Below are 11274 nucleotides of genomic sequence, written 5' to 3'. Positions count from 1 at the left end.
CCACTTGGAATGTGCTGCCCTATCTCATAATCACTTAGAGTAAAAGGGATAGCACTTAGGGGTTCATCAATTCACCAAATACAAACTAGAGCTTTCAGACGTGCTCGACTGCCACGGGGGTCGGTACGAGCGCGTGCTCCAGCACTCCCTGGCTGGCGTCGATGAGTGCACGTACGACGTGATCCACAGGCGCAAGGAGGAGCTCGCCGAGGCTATGGCCGGCAGGGCGCAGATCAGACCTGCTCACCATGTTCACCAAGATGCGCGACGTGACAGATGGTGGCCGTGCCGTCCTCGCCTCCGTAGGCGGTGGCCTGGGTGCCGGCTGCGGGTCACTCGGCGACCAGAGAGCTTGCCGTCCACGGCTTCGCTTGGCTACAGGGAAGAGAAGAGTAAGAGGAAAGTTTGGGTGACTGACATATGGGCCCCACTATAGAGCAAATGGTCATTTTATCTGTGTGTTTAACACCGTTACCGACAAAAGTTGACGGAATGGCGTGGGAGGCAAAATAGTTCAGAGCAGTGGCACCTGCGAGATCTCAACTTTTTAAATGACCTATGAATAATTATTAACTTTTATATTGACACACAAGTAAAAACCTCGTGATTTTGCTCTCACGATTTTGAAATGAGGCGTTCATTTGCCTCTAGTTTGTAACAGTGTGAAGTGTGGAGAGATTAAATGGCCCTGTTTGGCTTACCTTAAAAGCCGGTTTGTTCGGCTTCTTTTTTCAACCGGAACAATATTTTTTTTTACAACAATTCAGCTTTGACTGATTTTTTCAGTCAATTTCAGCCAAACGAACGGCCCAATAAATGGAAAAAGAGAGAGAGACAATTCTACCCGCGGTATGGTGTAGCGCGGCCTGCCGGTGATACAAATATAAGATTCTACCCTTCCATTAGTGCTAATAAAACTATAACTAACTCTAATTATTCTAATGACACTTTAACTTGTGGCTATAACATGCACATGTATTATACTCGACGGGTATAGATAAAAAATCTCACCTCCATATACGGATACAAAATCTTATACTACGAGATATATATGCAATTTATCACAAACGATTATTCATTTCATGCATACTTTATCCAACCCAGTGCCATCTCTAAGTGGCTAGCCTTAGATTACCAAAAAAGACTAGCCAAATTTACTGATTTAGCTATTCTCTAAAATAGATTTGACAAAAAAAAAATACTAGAGTATTTCAACAGACTCTATACAACCAAGAGGCTGGATGATTATTAAGGTAGGCTATCCAAAAATAAATAGTGAATGAGGTGAAACGGAGAGCTAGAGTCATTCACAGAGTCATGTTTTTCCTTCAATAATAGCCAAATTTATCTTTAGAAAATAATTTGGCTAACCTTTGAAGATGCTCTAGTACTCACTCTATTCTAAATTGAAAAATGTTTTGATATTTTTAGATAGTATATATATTTTTTTGTTAAGTATTTAGATATACGTCATATCTAAATATGTATTAAAAATAATATATCTATAAAATCAAAATACGTTACTATAGTTTAAAATAGAGAAAATGTTTTATAATTTTGAATAGAGGGATGGAGTTCCTCAATCCTAACCTGATATACAACTCCCGTTTTCCTCTTTTCCCCTTAGCCTTCCACCTTCCTATCTTTCTCCTGCTTCTCACAGAGTCACACCGAGCCAAACCCTAATTCACGGCTGCCGGAGATGGGACAAGGTTCTCCCGGCGGGATGGGCAAACAGCCCGGGCTCCCGGGCGACCGCAAGCAGGGCGACGGGAAGAAAGAAGAAATATGAACCACCTGCCGCCCCTTCCCGTGTCGGCCGGAGGCAGAAGCGGCAGAAGGGCTCCGAGGCGGAGCCGTGGCGCCGCTCTCAAAGTGTCGCCTTCGCCTGCTCAAGCTCGAACGCGTCAAGGACTACCTCCTCATGGAAGAGGAGTTCGTCGCCAGCCAGGAGCGCCTGCGCCCCAGCGAGGATAAGACGGAGGAGGACCGATCCAAGGTCGACGACCTCCGCGGCACCCCCATGAGCGTTGGTTCTCTGGAGGAGATCATCGACGAGAGCCACGCCATCGTCTCCTCGTCCGTCGGGCCCGAGTACTACGTCGGGATACTTTCCTTCGTCGATAAGGACCAGCTCGAGCCTGGATGTGCCATTCTGATGCACAACAAGGTATATATGAAATCTTCGCATTGATCTCATGGATTAAAATACGGAATTGAAAGTGTTACGTATGTTTCAGTTAGTGATTCAGTGTGGTATTCAGGAGATCAGTGGTGGAAAAAGTTTAATTTTTATATGAATATTATGATTTCTATTGTGTCTAGTGGTAAACAAGTGATAATTAATAGGCTGTTCTGGTTAATTTATTGGCTTTACTGTAAGAACATTGGGTTTATTTTGGTTCTGTATGGTGGAATGTGGAGAAACCTTAAAATTTTGAAGGACACAATTATAGCATATTATCGTGTTTCATAGGTGCACAAGCACAATAAAGAGTTGAGAGAATTCCATGAATTCTATATTTGTTTAAATTCATTCATTGCTAATTCATCTAGGCTTATGGACTGTGAATTCACAGTTATGGGTGTATAATATATCTGTTCAATATGACCTCGTGTGGAAACTAAAGAATGTAATTTGTTTGGTTTCTATCTATAGATCATTGCATAGTTTTTAGGCTGCTGTTTTTTTTTTTTGACATTTCTGCTGTGTTGTTATTGATTGTATTGTCATGTGCTATAAAGAAAATAATTTCTTTTCCCACCATGCACATAAACTTGGCATATACTTTGGTATACAAATATTTGGAAATTGATATTGCAGCTTTGAGTATTAGTGATCTAAATGGCAGGTAGAAAACTTGTCACTCCAACTTCAAGTAATAATGCATTTCATGGCCCTCAGAGGTTTGCCTTGGTATATACAGCAGTTTCTTTTTCACGATTGTTTTAGCAGATACGATGCTGCCCTTCAAGTGATGTACTCTGCGTTTTATGTACTTTCTTGATTTGAATGCTTATTTAGTAAACACTAAACATCTTGGCCAAATGTGTCCCTTAGGTTCTGTCAGTGGTTGGTATTTTGCAAGACGAAGTTGATCCTATGGTTTCTGTCATGAAAGTTGAAAAGGCACCTTTGGAGTCTTATGCTGACATTGGTGGCTTGGATGCTCAAATTCAAGAAATCAAAGAAGCAGTTGAACTACCCTTAACACATCCTGAGCTATATGAGGACATTGGTATCAGACCTCCAAAGGGAGTTATACTATATGGGGAACCTGGAACAGGGAAAACTCTACTCGCAAAGGTTTGTGCTGATTCCTTGAGGACAGTTCCAAGTTTTTATTTCCATGCCTTAGTTATTTTTGCCCATCGATAAAGCAGTGAATCAACTGAACGCTTATCATTCTTTTTTTCTTCCTGACATAAGATATTCTCAAGTTCTGGTATGAGAATACTATGTCTCTGTTCGTAAAAATCATCTTTTAATTACATAAAACTTTTGAATGCTGCAGGCTGTTGCCAATTCTACATCAGCAACGTTCTTGCGTGTTGTTGGGAGTGAATTGATCCAAAAGTACCTCGGTGATGGTCCCAAGCTTGTTAGAGAATTGTTCAGGGTGGCTGATGATCTTTCTCCTTCAATTGTCTTTATTGATGAGATTGATGCAGTTGGGACAAAGAGGTAGGATATATCAGACATGAAAGTCTACCACAGTAGCTATTTTCTTTGGTTATGAAAAAATTGCTGCTGGCGCTTCTAGTGAACTGGATTAATGTGAGTTTTGCTGTTTCTTGCCCTGTTGTAGGTATGATGCTCATTCTGGTGGCGAGCGTGAGATTCAGAGAACCATGCTGGAGTTGTTAAATCAGCTGGATGGTTTTGATTCAAGAGGAGATGTTAAAGTTATTCTAGCAACAAATCGCATTGAAAGTCTTGACCCAGCCTTGCTTCGCCCAGGTTGAATTGACAGAAAGATTGAATTCCCTTTACCTGATGTCAAGACCAGGCGACGCATCTTCCAGGTGCTTCTATGTGACGAAAGCTTCTCAGTCCTATTCTTTTAATAGAAAAGCAGCTTTGTTCTTACCAGGTTTTGTTTTGATGAGCAGATACACACATCGAAAATGACACTGGCTGATGATGTAAACCTAGAAGAGTTTATTATGTCAAAAGATGAGTTTTCAGGTGCCGACATCAAGGCCATTTGTACTGAAGTTGGCTTGCTTGCTTTGAGAGAGCGGCGGATGAAGGTAAGACAACTCTGTACACCAAATACCCCCTTCTGTTTTTCCATAAATCTGCTACTTTGGCTAATCTTGTTGGTACCTGATTCACTTTTTTTTTTGTACCTATAAGCAAATTCACCATAGTTAACCTTTTGTAATAGCCTATAACTTGGATACAAGGTCACAGAAAATATCCACTCATGATCTGCTATTTGGTTTCCGTTGCATTAGGTGACGCATGCAGACTTCAAGAAGGCCAAAGAAAAGGTCATGTTCAAGAAGAAAGAAGGCGTACCAGAGGGCCTCTATATGTGAGACTCATCAGCAGCGCTAGAAGCCTTGGTGTTTGTAATCTGCTTAAATGGTCCGAGAATGTTTGCTTATTACAGCATTTTTTTTTGTTGGAAACACACAACTCAAACAACAGTTATCCTATTAGGACTGGATATATGAAATGGCAGCGATGAGTCAGGATGAGATTGAATGCTGGTTGTCTGTGTGCAGGCGTGGACATGTATGACTATTCGTAAATGTAGTTCTGTTTATAGACTGTTGCGTTCTGGCTGTAAAAACAAAGATTTTTGCATGTTTGGCAGTTCGACTTGCGGCTGGGAAATTATGGTTTTATTTTACAATCTCAGAGCATCTCCGAGAGAGTTGGGATCTAACTTGCTATTTCTATTTTTAGCTAACATGCAAGAAATCTGGTCTCCAACAGACTAGCCAGTGCCAGTGCTATTCAATTTGACGGGCTATCTGCCATGTTTGAGTTGCTCTAAAATTCCATTCCTTTCTCCTCCTTTTATAGAATATAGAGTGTGAGATATGTCTAGTCTGTTGGAGTGTGCTGAATTATATAGAGAGCTTTTATGGAGTGACTAGCCAAATGAAGATATGAAGTGTGGAATTTAGAATGTCTTTTGGAGATGCTCTTATGACCATATGTTTGGTTGGTGGGATGGGATGGTGGACGGGGCAAGTCCCAGATTGAAGGCTGTTTGGTTTCAAACGAGCGGGATGGGAGTGGGATGGAAGCGTGGAACAATCAACCATCCCGGAGAGATATTCGGTGCAGATGCAGATCGAACAAAATTCACCTCTCCTCACCGTCTTCTCCGTCTCCAAGTTACAGGACTTGTATGATAAAAAAAAAGTTACAGGACTTGAGGGCGAGATAAGGGATGGGGCGGTTTTGGGTCAGAGCCCCACGGATTTTGGTCCAACAGGTGTGGGTGCGAGAGTTGAGAGGGAAGAAAACATGGAACGAAGTAGTTTCAAATAGACCCTGAATCAAACAATAAATTAAAATAAATTCATCCATGTTATTCCTAAATTTAACACAGGCTAACTAGGCCAAACTAGACCATAAGATGTAATTGGCTCTGCGAAAGTTAACTAGACCGAAGACGTACCCCCTACATTCACAAGTATAAGCTGTTTTGGCTTTTTTAGATTTTAAATATCTATATTTAGAAAAGTTAAAACGTCTTATAATTTATAACCGAAAGAGTAGTAGGTTACGCAAAAGGAGAGAGAGAAATCAGATTGCCTAGTGAGTGAGAGAGCCAAAAGGAGATGAGCTGCAGCCTGCAGGCCTGCAGCCATGCAGGAAACTGGCACATGAACAACTGATGCAAGTAGTCGAATTAATTCTGGACATACTAATTGCTCTTTTGGATAATAAGATTGGTGGGACTGGATGTCAAGTGATATGTATAGTATATCTATACCTAACCGTAAAAAATGAAGATTTATGTTAAAAACCAAAGATTTTTTTCTTCCGTCTGTCGCTTCTATGCTTCTCGATTTGAGTTTAAAGTTGCAACATCTTCGTTGACATTGTTTGCATGGCGGCATGCGTGCGGGCACGTGGCTCACCCTTCACCTTTTTTTGAACTCATAACCGATACACATAATAGCCATCTATTAAAGTTAAGTCAATCTCCTGTTAATTTCTCATACGAGATTAATCCTTTGTTGTATTAACATTTATTCTAGGACTTGAAATAATTCATTTAAGGAGATCAAGTCTAATTAAATCTAACAAAAATAGTTAGCATATTACCATTAGCACAAACAAATTGTATGCCCTGTTGCTCGGGCTTATTTGCTGTTGGTAACATAAAGAGAAATTGATACATATATGGTTGAAAGAAGAAACTGTTGAGATGTGGTAAAAAAAAAGAGAGAAAATGTACATATATGGTAACAAAAAGAGAAACTGATACATATATGGTTAAAAAGAGCAAATGTAAAAAAATTCACAAAAACAATGTTGAGAGTGGGATTTGCTGATACATATATGGTTAAAAAGAGCAAATGTAAAAAAAATCACAAAAAAATGTTGAGAGTGGGATTTGAACCCACGCCCTTTCGGACCAGAACCTTAATCTGGCGCCTTAGACCAACTCGGCCATCTCAACCAATTTGATTTAGGTAATTATTTTCTGATATTTATAAGAATCTTAACCAGTCAAATCATGTGACTTGTTGAGTTTTTCAGTTTTTGAGTGCTATCAATTATTTTGTGAGCACTTTGAGGACCTAATTTTATAAAAAAAAATATATATTCATACTTTTAATTGCAAGTTGTTTTTACTTTTATTCTAAATCAATTTTATCTAACTTGACCAAGTTTATAAAAAAATGTATTGACATCTATAATACAAAATAAATGCAAATTCAAAATATACGTATATATTGAATCTTATTTGAAGTTGTAGATATTTGTATGTTTTTCTATAGACGTGGTCAAAATAAGTGAAGTTTGACTTTAAAAATATGCCTCAATTCAAAATTCCCATCTGCTCCAATGCTAATTCAGAGGGCATTGTTTTTCTTCCATAAAAAGTAATGGTTTTGGGTTCATATGCACGAAACCTATATTTTTTTAACATTTGGTTCGTATTCATGAAACCCTATATTTTTAGACCCAGCTGGATTTAACCGCTTGGGCATTGAGCCAGGAAAAACTTATTCTAGGCTTTTTTTTTTATATAATCAGTGATTAACATCTTTTTATAATACTTCCTGCCCCAGGGAAGAGTGATGTTCTCATGACCTATTTAACAGAGCTCTATTTGATTCTGATTCTCTATGGAAGTTGATTTTCTAAGAAAAGTTATTCTGTGGCTGAATGTGGTTGAAAGTGATTCTCTTTGATTGTTTCGCATAAACCCTCAAACTCACGATGAAGAATCACTTCACATAAGCAAGAGAAGCTACTTTTTCTAGCTCTCAGGCTCTTAGTTCGTTTCAGAGAATCACTTCACATACAGTAGAGAATTTTTAGCTCCCAGCCTCTTAGTTCATTTTAGAGAATCACTTCACAAAATCAATAGAAAATCACTTCTCTCCAAAAACTCACTTCACAGACAGTAGAGAATTTTCAGCTCCCAACCTTTTAGTTCATTTCAGAGAATCACATCACAAAATCAATAGAGAATCACTTCTCTCCGAAAAACTGTTTGACAAAACTCCTGCTAGATTCAGCAGAGAATCAGCTCCGAAAGCTCTGCCAAGGAGGGCCTCAGCCACTAAACGATTGGGGCAAAGACCAATGACGAAATGCAGATGTAAGAGTGGCTAGCTATGCCATAGAATATCCTGCTATTCTTTGTATCTTCAGTGAAAACCCGTTCTGATAACCACTTCCCTGATGACAAGCAAAATCAACACAAAACAAAAAAAAAATGCCAGAAAAACGAGGAAACCTCTGAAACATAGAGGTAATAACAATAATACAGCATGTGTAACTCACATAGTGAAAGAAGAAACTGAAAATACAACAATATCTAGCGATACTGCTAAATAAACGGGGACACAGATGGATTCGTTGACAGAACTGCATCTGAATCTTCAAGTGGTAGATTGTGTTGTTTCGTCGGTTTGTAGTCACTGCAGCAGTGCAGGTGCGGGTGCAGCTCCTGCAAAGTAAAAGGATCTTCTCAACCAGATATCAAATGGTCCAAAGAAACGACCAACAGAAAGTGCGAATTTACACAGCGTGATAAAGCATAGGCCTTTTGACAAAGATCAAATTCGATATATAACTTTTGCCTTTCTGTGCTAGAAGTTAAACAGAACAGTAGAGTTCTGGTCTTTCTAATGTTGTTACTTCTGCTTAGATAGGATTACTCCAATCATAACTACGGAATTTTTTGTAGAACCTCTTAACCTTGATAATTGTGACAAGGAAAATTATATGTCAGCACAAATATGACTAACAAGTATGCATGGTGCATGGAAAAGGTCTAACAAGCTACCATATCTTCTTGATGATACTGTCTATTGAAAATGTTTTTCAGCTAAATGTATAGCATACAAATGAACTAACGAATATGCTTCAATTAATTAACTCATGATGCTTAGCTACCAGGAAAAGGGCACATGGAGGTACATGAAACTTACCCGCCCATTAATGTCAAAATCTCAAATTTTCTTATTTGCATGTTTCCTTAGCATCATCTGAGCCTGAGTCCGAGTCACTAGCATTGTACCCTGCAAAACAAGAACCTGTCAGGTCTAGCAAATAGTAGAAGACCACATGCATCTATACAGTTGTTGGCATGACGAAGACACCAAAGAACCCTGTAAACATTGAAATGAAGGTGGGATATGACCTGGACGTTTATTGCTAACTTTCCAGACTGTAGACCGATATCTTGATGCTTTCTCCATCCAAACTCTTGCCTACATAATGAAGTTGGTCAGTCAAACTTTTGTTGCAAATACAACAGGAATGATCACAGGATCCAACATAGGTGAGCTCAGCGCCCCTCTGGGCCTGCTTTTGCAGCTCTCCTGCCGGTTCTTGAAAAAAAAAACATAGGTGAGCTCAGAAAGAAATGTTCAATAAGATCTTTTCCTCATTATTTTTCATTTTTTTTAACACCCCATACTTCCACCCATTGGATTCCAAACCTATTCTGTGCTGTTGTAAAATCTATTCCCAGCTTCAGTGCACAAAAGAGATTTGGTGCATTCATATCCAGTCTTATAAGATTTCTTTACACGCGCACCTATTTGCAGCCTATTATTCAATTTTTATCACAAGGCCCTGGGCTCCTGGCAACCAAAGATGTTGCAGTCGCAATTTTTAGCTCTAGAATGTAGATGTCAAGCACCGAATATGTGATAACAAGAAAGTGGTACCCTTCAAAAAAAAAATTACAAGCAGGTGCTGCTTTCAGCATCTTAACAGCATGACTAGTACAACTGAACAATGCAATCTATAGTTTTATTATCAACAAATGTAGTGAAATATGTTGGCATGAATCTTCCACCTCTATTCCTCATGTCAGCCAATGCCCCAATTAGATAGGAAATGCTAAGATCGTCTTACAGATCACAGTTTCTGATATTCGTTCCTGTTCCTTTTTGGCTGATGATAGTGTCACACGTCAATTATATGCAATAAAAGGCCATAGTTTCTTGCAAAACTACCAGTAAGGACTAAGGACACCACTTAACAATTACACAATCAGACAATCACATTTCCCCATTAGCAAGCGTTGCTACTGCAACAATAGGCAGAGCAAGTTGAGTAGCTGACAACCTACCTAAGTTAGTGACAAGTCACTGAGGAAGTTTTGGAGCCGCCAGTAACTAAGAATTCGAACTAACCGAACCAAAACTGATCCAAAGTGAAACCATTCAATATTCACGAATTGTCATACTCCGAAGGCCAAATAAACCAGAACCAAAGCATTGACTAAGGCAGCCGCTTCAACTTCGGAACCTTAATGGCTCACCTTGTGCTCGTTCTTGTTGACACCGTATCCGCTGCGGTACATCTGGCCGACGAGCACCTGCATGGTGATGTCGCCGGCGCGCGCCTCCTTGAGTGCGTCCTGGAACCACCGCCTCGTGCAGTCCGACACCACCTCCGCGAGAGGCACCCGCTCGTCCGCCTCTAGCCCGCACGCCGCCGCCAAATCCCGCACCTCGGCCCGCCCGGAGCTGGCGGCGGCGGCGGCGGCGGCTGATTTCCTGGGCGTATCCAGCGGGGCCACCGGCGTCTTGGCTGCCCTACCGGCGGATGCGACGGCTGCGGTATCGGATGGGACGCGAAGGCTGCGGGCGTACGAGCGAACCGCGGCGGCGGCGGCGGCGGCAGGTAGGCGCTTGCCCATGCAAAGGTGGGGTTTCTTGGGAGGGGAACGGAGGGGGACTTGAGAGGAATGCGGGGGCTTTTGTGCGAAAAGGAGGTGTCCTCCTTTGCCAAAGGTGGAAAAGTTAGTGGCGTGGAAGGCAAAGAGCTGGAACATGAGGGCTTCTCCAACGCAGTGAGCTGGTGTGCTGCCCCAGCCACCGCGTAGGCAGCGTGTGTTCCACGTCACGGAGATGATAGTCCTGCAGGAGAGGCGATGGTCTCGTCCGACGAAAAGTCTCGTCCGACGAAAAGTAGAGGAAGGAATCAGAGCGAGGGTTGCAGCGATGGAGCGGCACGCAGCGGCTCCAACCCTAGACTGTCTCCAACAGGCCGAAGGCAAATACGAGACGCATTCTTCTTATAGGTCACGCATAGGGAAAAAGCTCCAGAACGCAAAACTTCACGTTTCCAACAACGGACGTAAAAGTCCGAAGGCTGAGCGCGGCCCGCATCCATGGCGATGCGGCTCCTGTCCCCCTCCACGCCGCCCCCACTCTTCCTGAGCCCTGGCCCGAAGGCACCTGCCTCCATCTCCGCATCATCTTCCTCCAACTCCTCCGTCCGCTTGCGCCGCGCGCGCGGCGTCTGCAGCGGCTGGAGCGGCCGCGGCGGGCGGGTCCGACCGGGACGGCGGACGCTTCGAGAGGGAGGCGCGAGCTCTGGATTCGGCGGCGCGGCAACCCTAGGAGGCCGGCCGGCGCTCCCTCCTCTCTCCCTCCGACGGATCCAGCGCGCCCTCTCTCCTCTCTACCTCAAGCTCCGCGCGACGAGCAGATCCAACGAGCAGGCGGCCAGATCGACGAGCAGGCGGCCGAATCCATGCCGATCGAGCGCCCTGGCCTCCCTCCCCGCCGAGCTCCGCTCGCCTCCCGCCCCGCCGGCGAGCTCCC

At 42.5% G+C, this 11274-nt stretch overlaps 1 protein-coding gene, 1 non-coding gene and 1 pseudogene across 3 annotated transcripts; 1 reads left to right on the top strand and 2 right to left on the bottom strand.

Annotated features, from left to right (window-relative positions):
* The first annotated feature begins 1608 nt into the window (after window positions 1–1608).
* Window positions 1609–4828, top strand: LOC136540098 (26S proteasome regulatory subunit 4 homolog; annotated as a pseudogene).
* A 1744-nt stretch (window positions 4829–6572) lies between these two features.
* On the bottom strand, window positions 6573–6653 carry TRNAL-AAG (transfer RNA leucine (anticodon AAG)). The gene has a single exon. It is a non-coding gene; the product is annotated as a tRNA-Leu (tRNA).
* A 1280-nt stretch (window positions 6654–7933) lies between these two features.
* Window positions 7934–10449, bottom strand: LOC136540097 (uncharacterized). 2 transcript variants are annotated; one of them, XM_066532089.1, is made up of 4 exons: window positions 9984–10449; window positions 8853–8922; window positions 8641–8730; window positions 7934–8173 (listed from the first exon to the last, which is right to left on the bottom strand). In XM_066532089.1, the coding sequence occupies exons 1-3, from the start codon at window positions 10362–10364 to the stop codon at window positions 8672–8674; spliced, it is 510 nt and encodes a 169-aa protein (XP_066388186.1). In that variant the 5' UTR covers window positions 10365–10449; the 3' UTR covers window positions 7934–8173; window positions 8641–8671. The 2 variants fall into 2 exon arrangements, with proteins under 2 accessions (XP_066388186.1, XP_066388185.1); XM_066532088.1 differs by having other exon boundaries at window positions 7934–8156; window positions 9984–10445.
* Window positions 10450–11274: the final 825 nt, after the last annotated feature.

This window comes from Miscanthus floridulus, chromosome 2 (genome assembly GCF_019320115.1).
Source record: "Miscanthus floridulus cultivar M001 chromosome 2, ASM1932011v1, whole genome shotgun sequence".
In the NCBI taxonomy this organism is placed as follows: domain Eukaryota; kingdom Viridiplantae; phylum Streptophyta; class Magnoliopsida; order Poales; family Poaceae; genus Miscanthus; species Miscanthus floridulus.
This window is presented reverse-complemented; position numbering and strand designations above follow the sequence as displayed.

What these genes read in the sequence shown, in the direction of transcription:
- LOC136540097 (XM_066532089.1), bottom strand. Translation starts at nt 10,364, where the DNA reads ATGGGCAAGCGCCTACCTGCCGCCGCCGCCGCCGCCGCGGTTCGCTCG. An exon ending in TCAACAAGAACGAGCACAAG is followed by an intron (nt 8,923 to 9,983) that starts GTGAGCCATTAA and finishes TTCATTATGTAG; the next exon opens with GCAAGAGTTTGGATGGAGAA. An exon ending in AGTTAGCAATAAACGTCCAG is followed by an intron (nt 8,731 to 8,852) that starts GTCATATCCCAC and finishes CTTGTTTTGCAG; the next exon opens with GGTACAATGCTAGTGACTCG.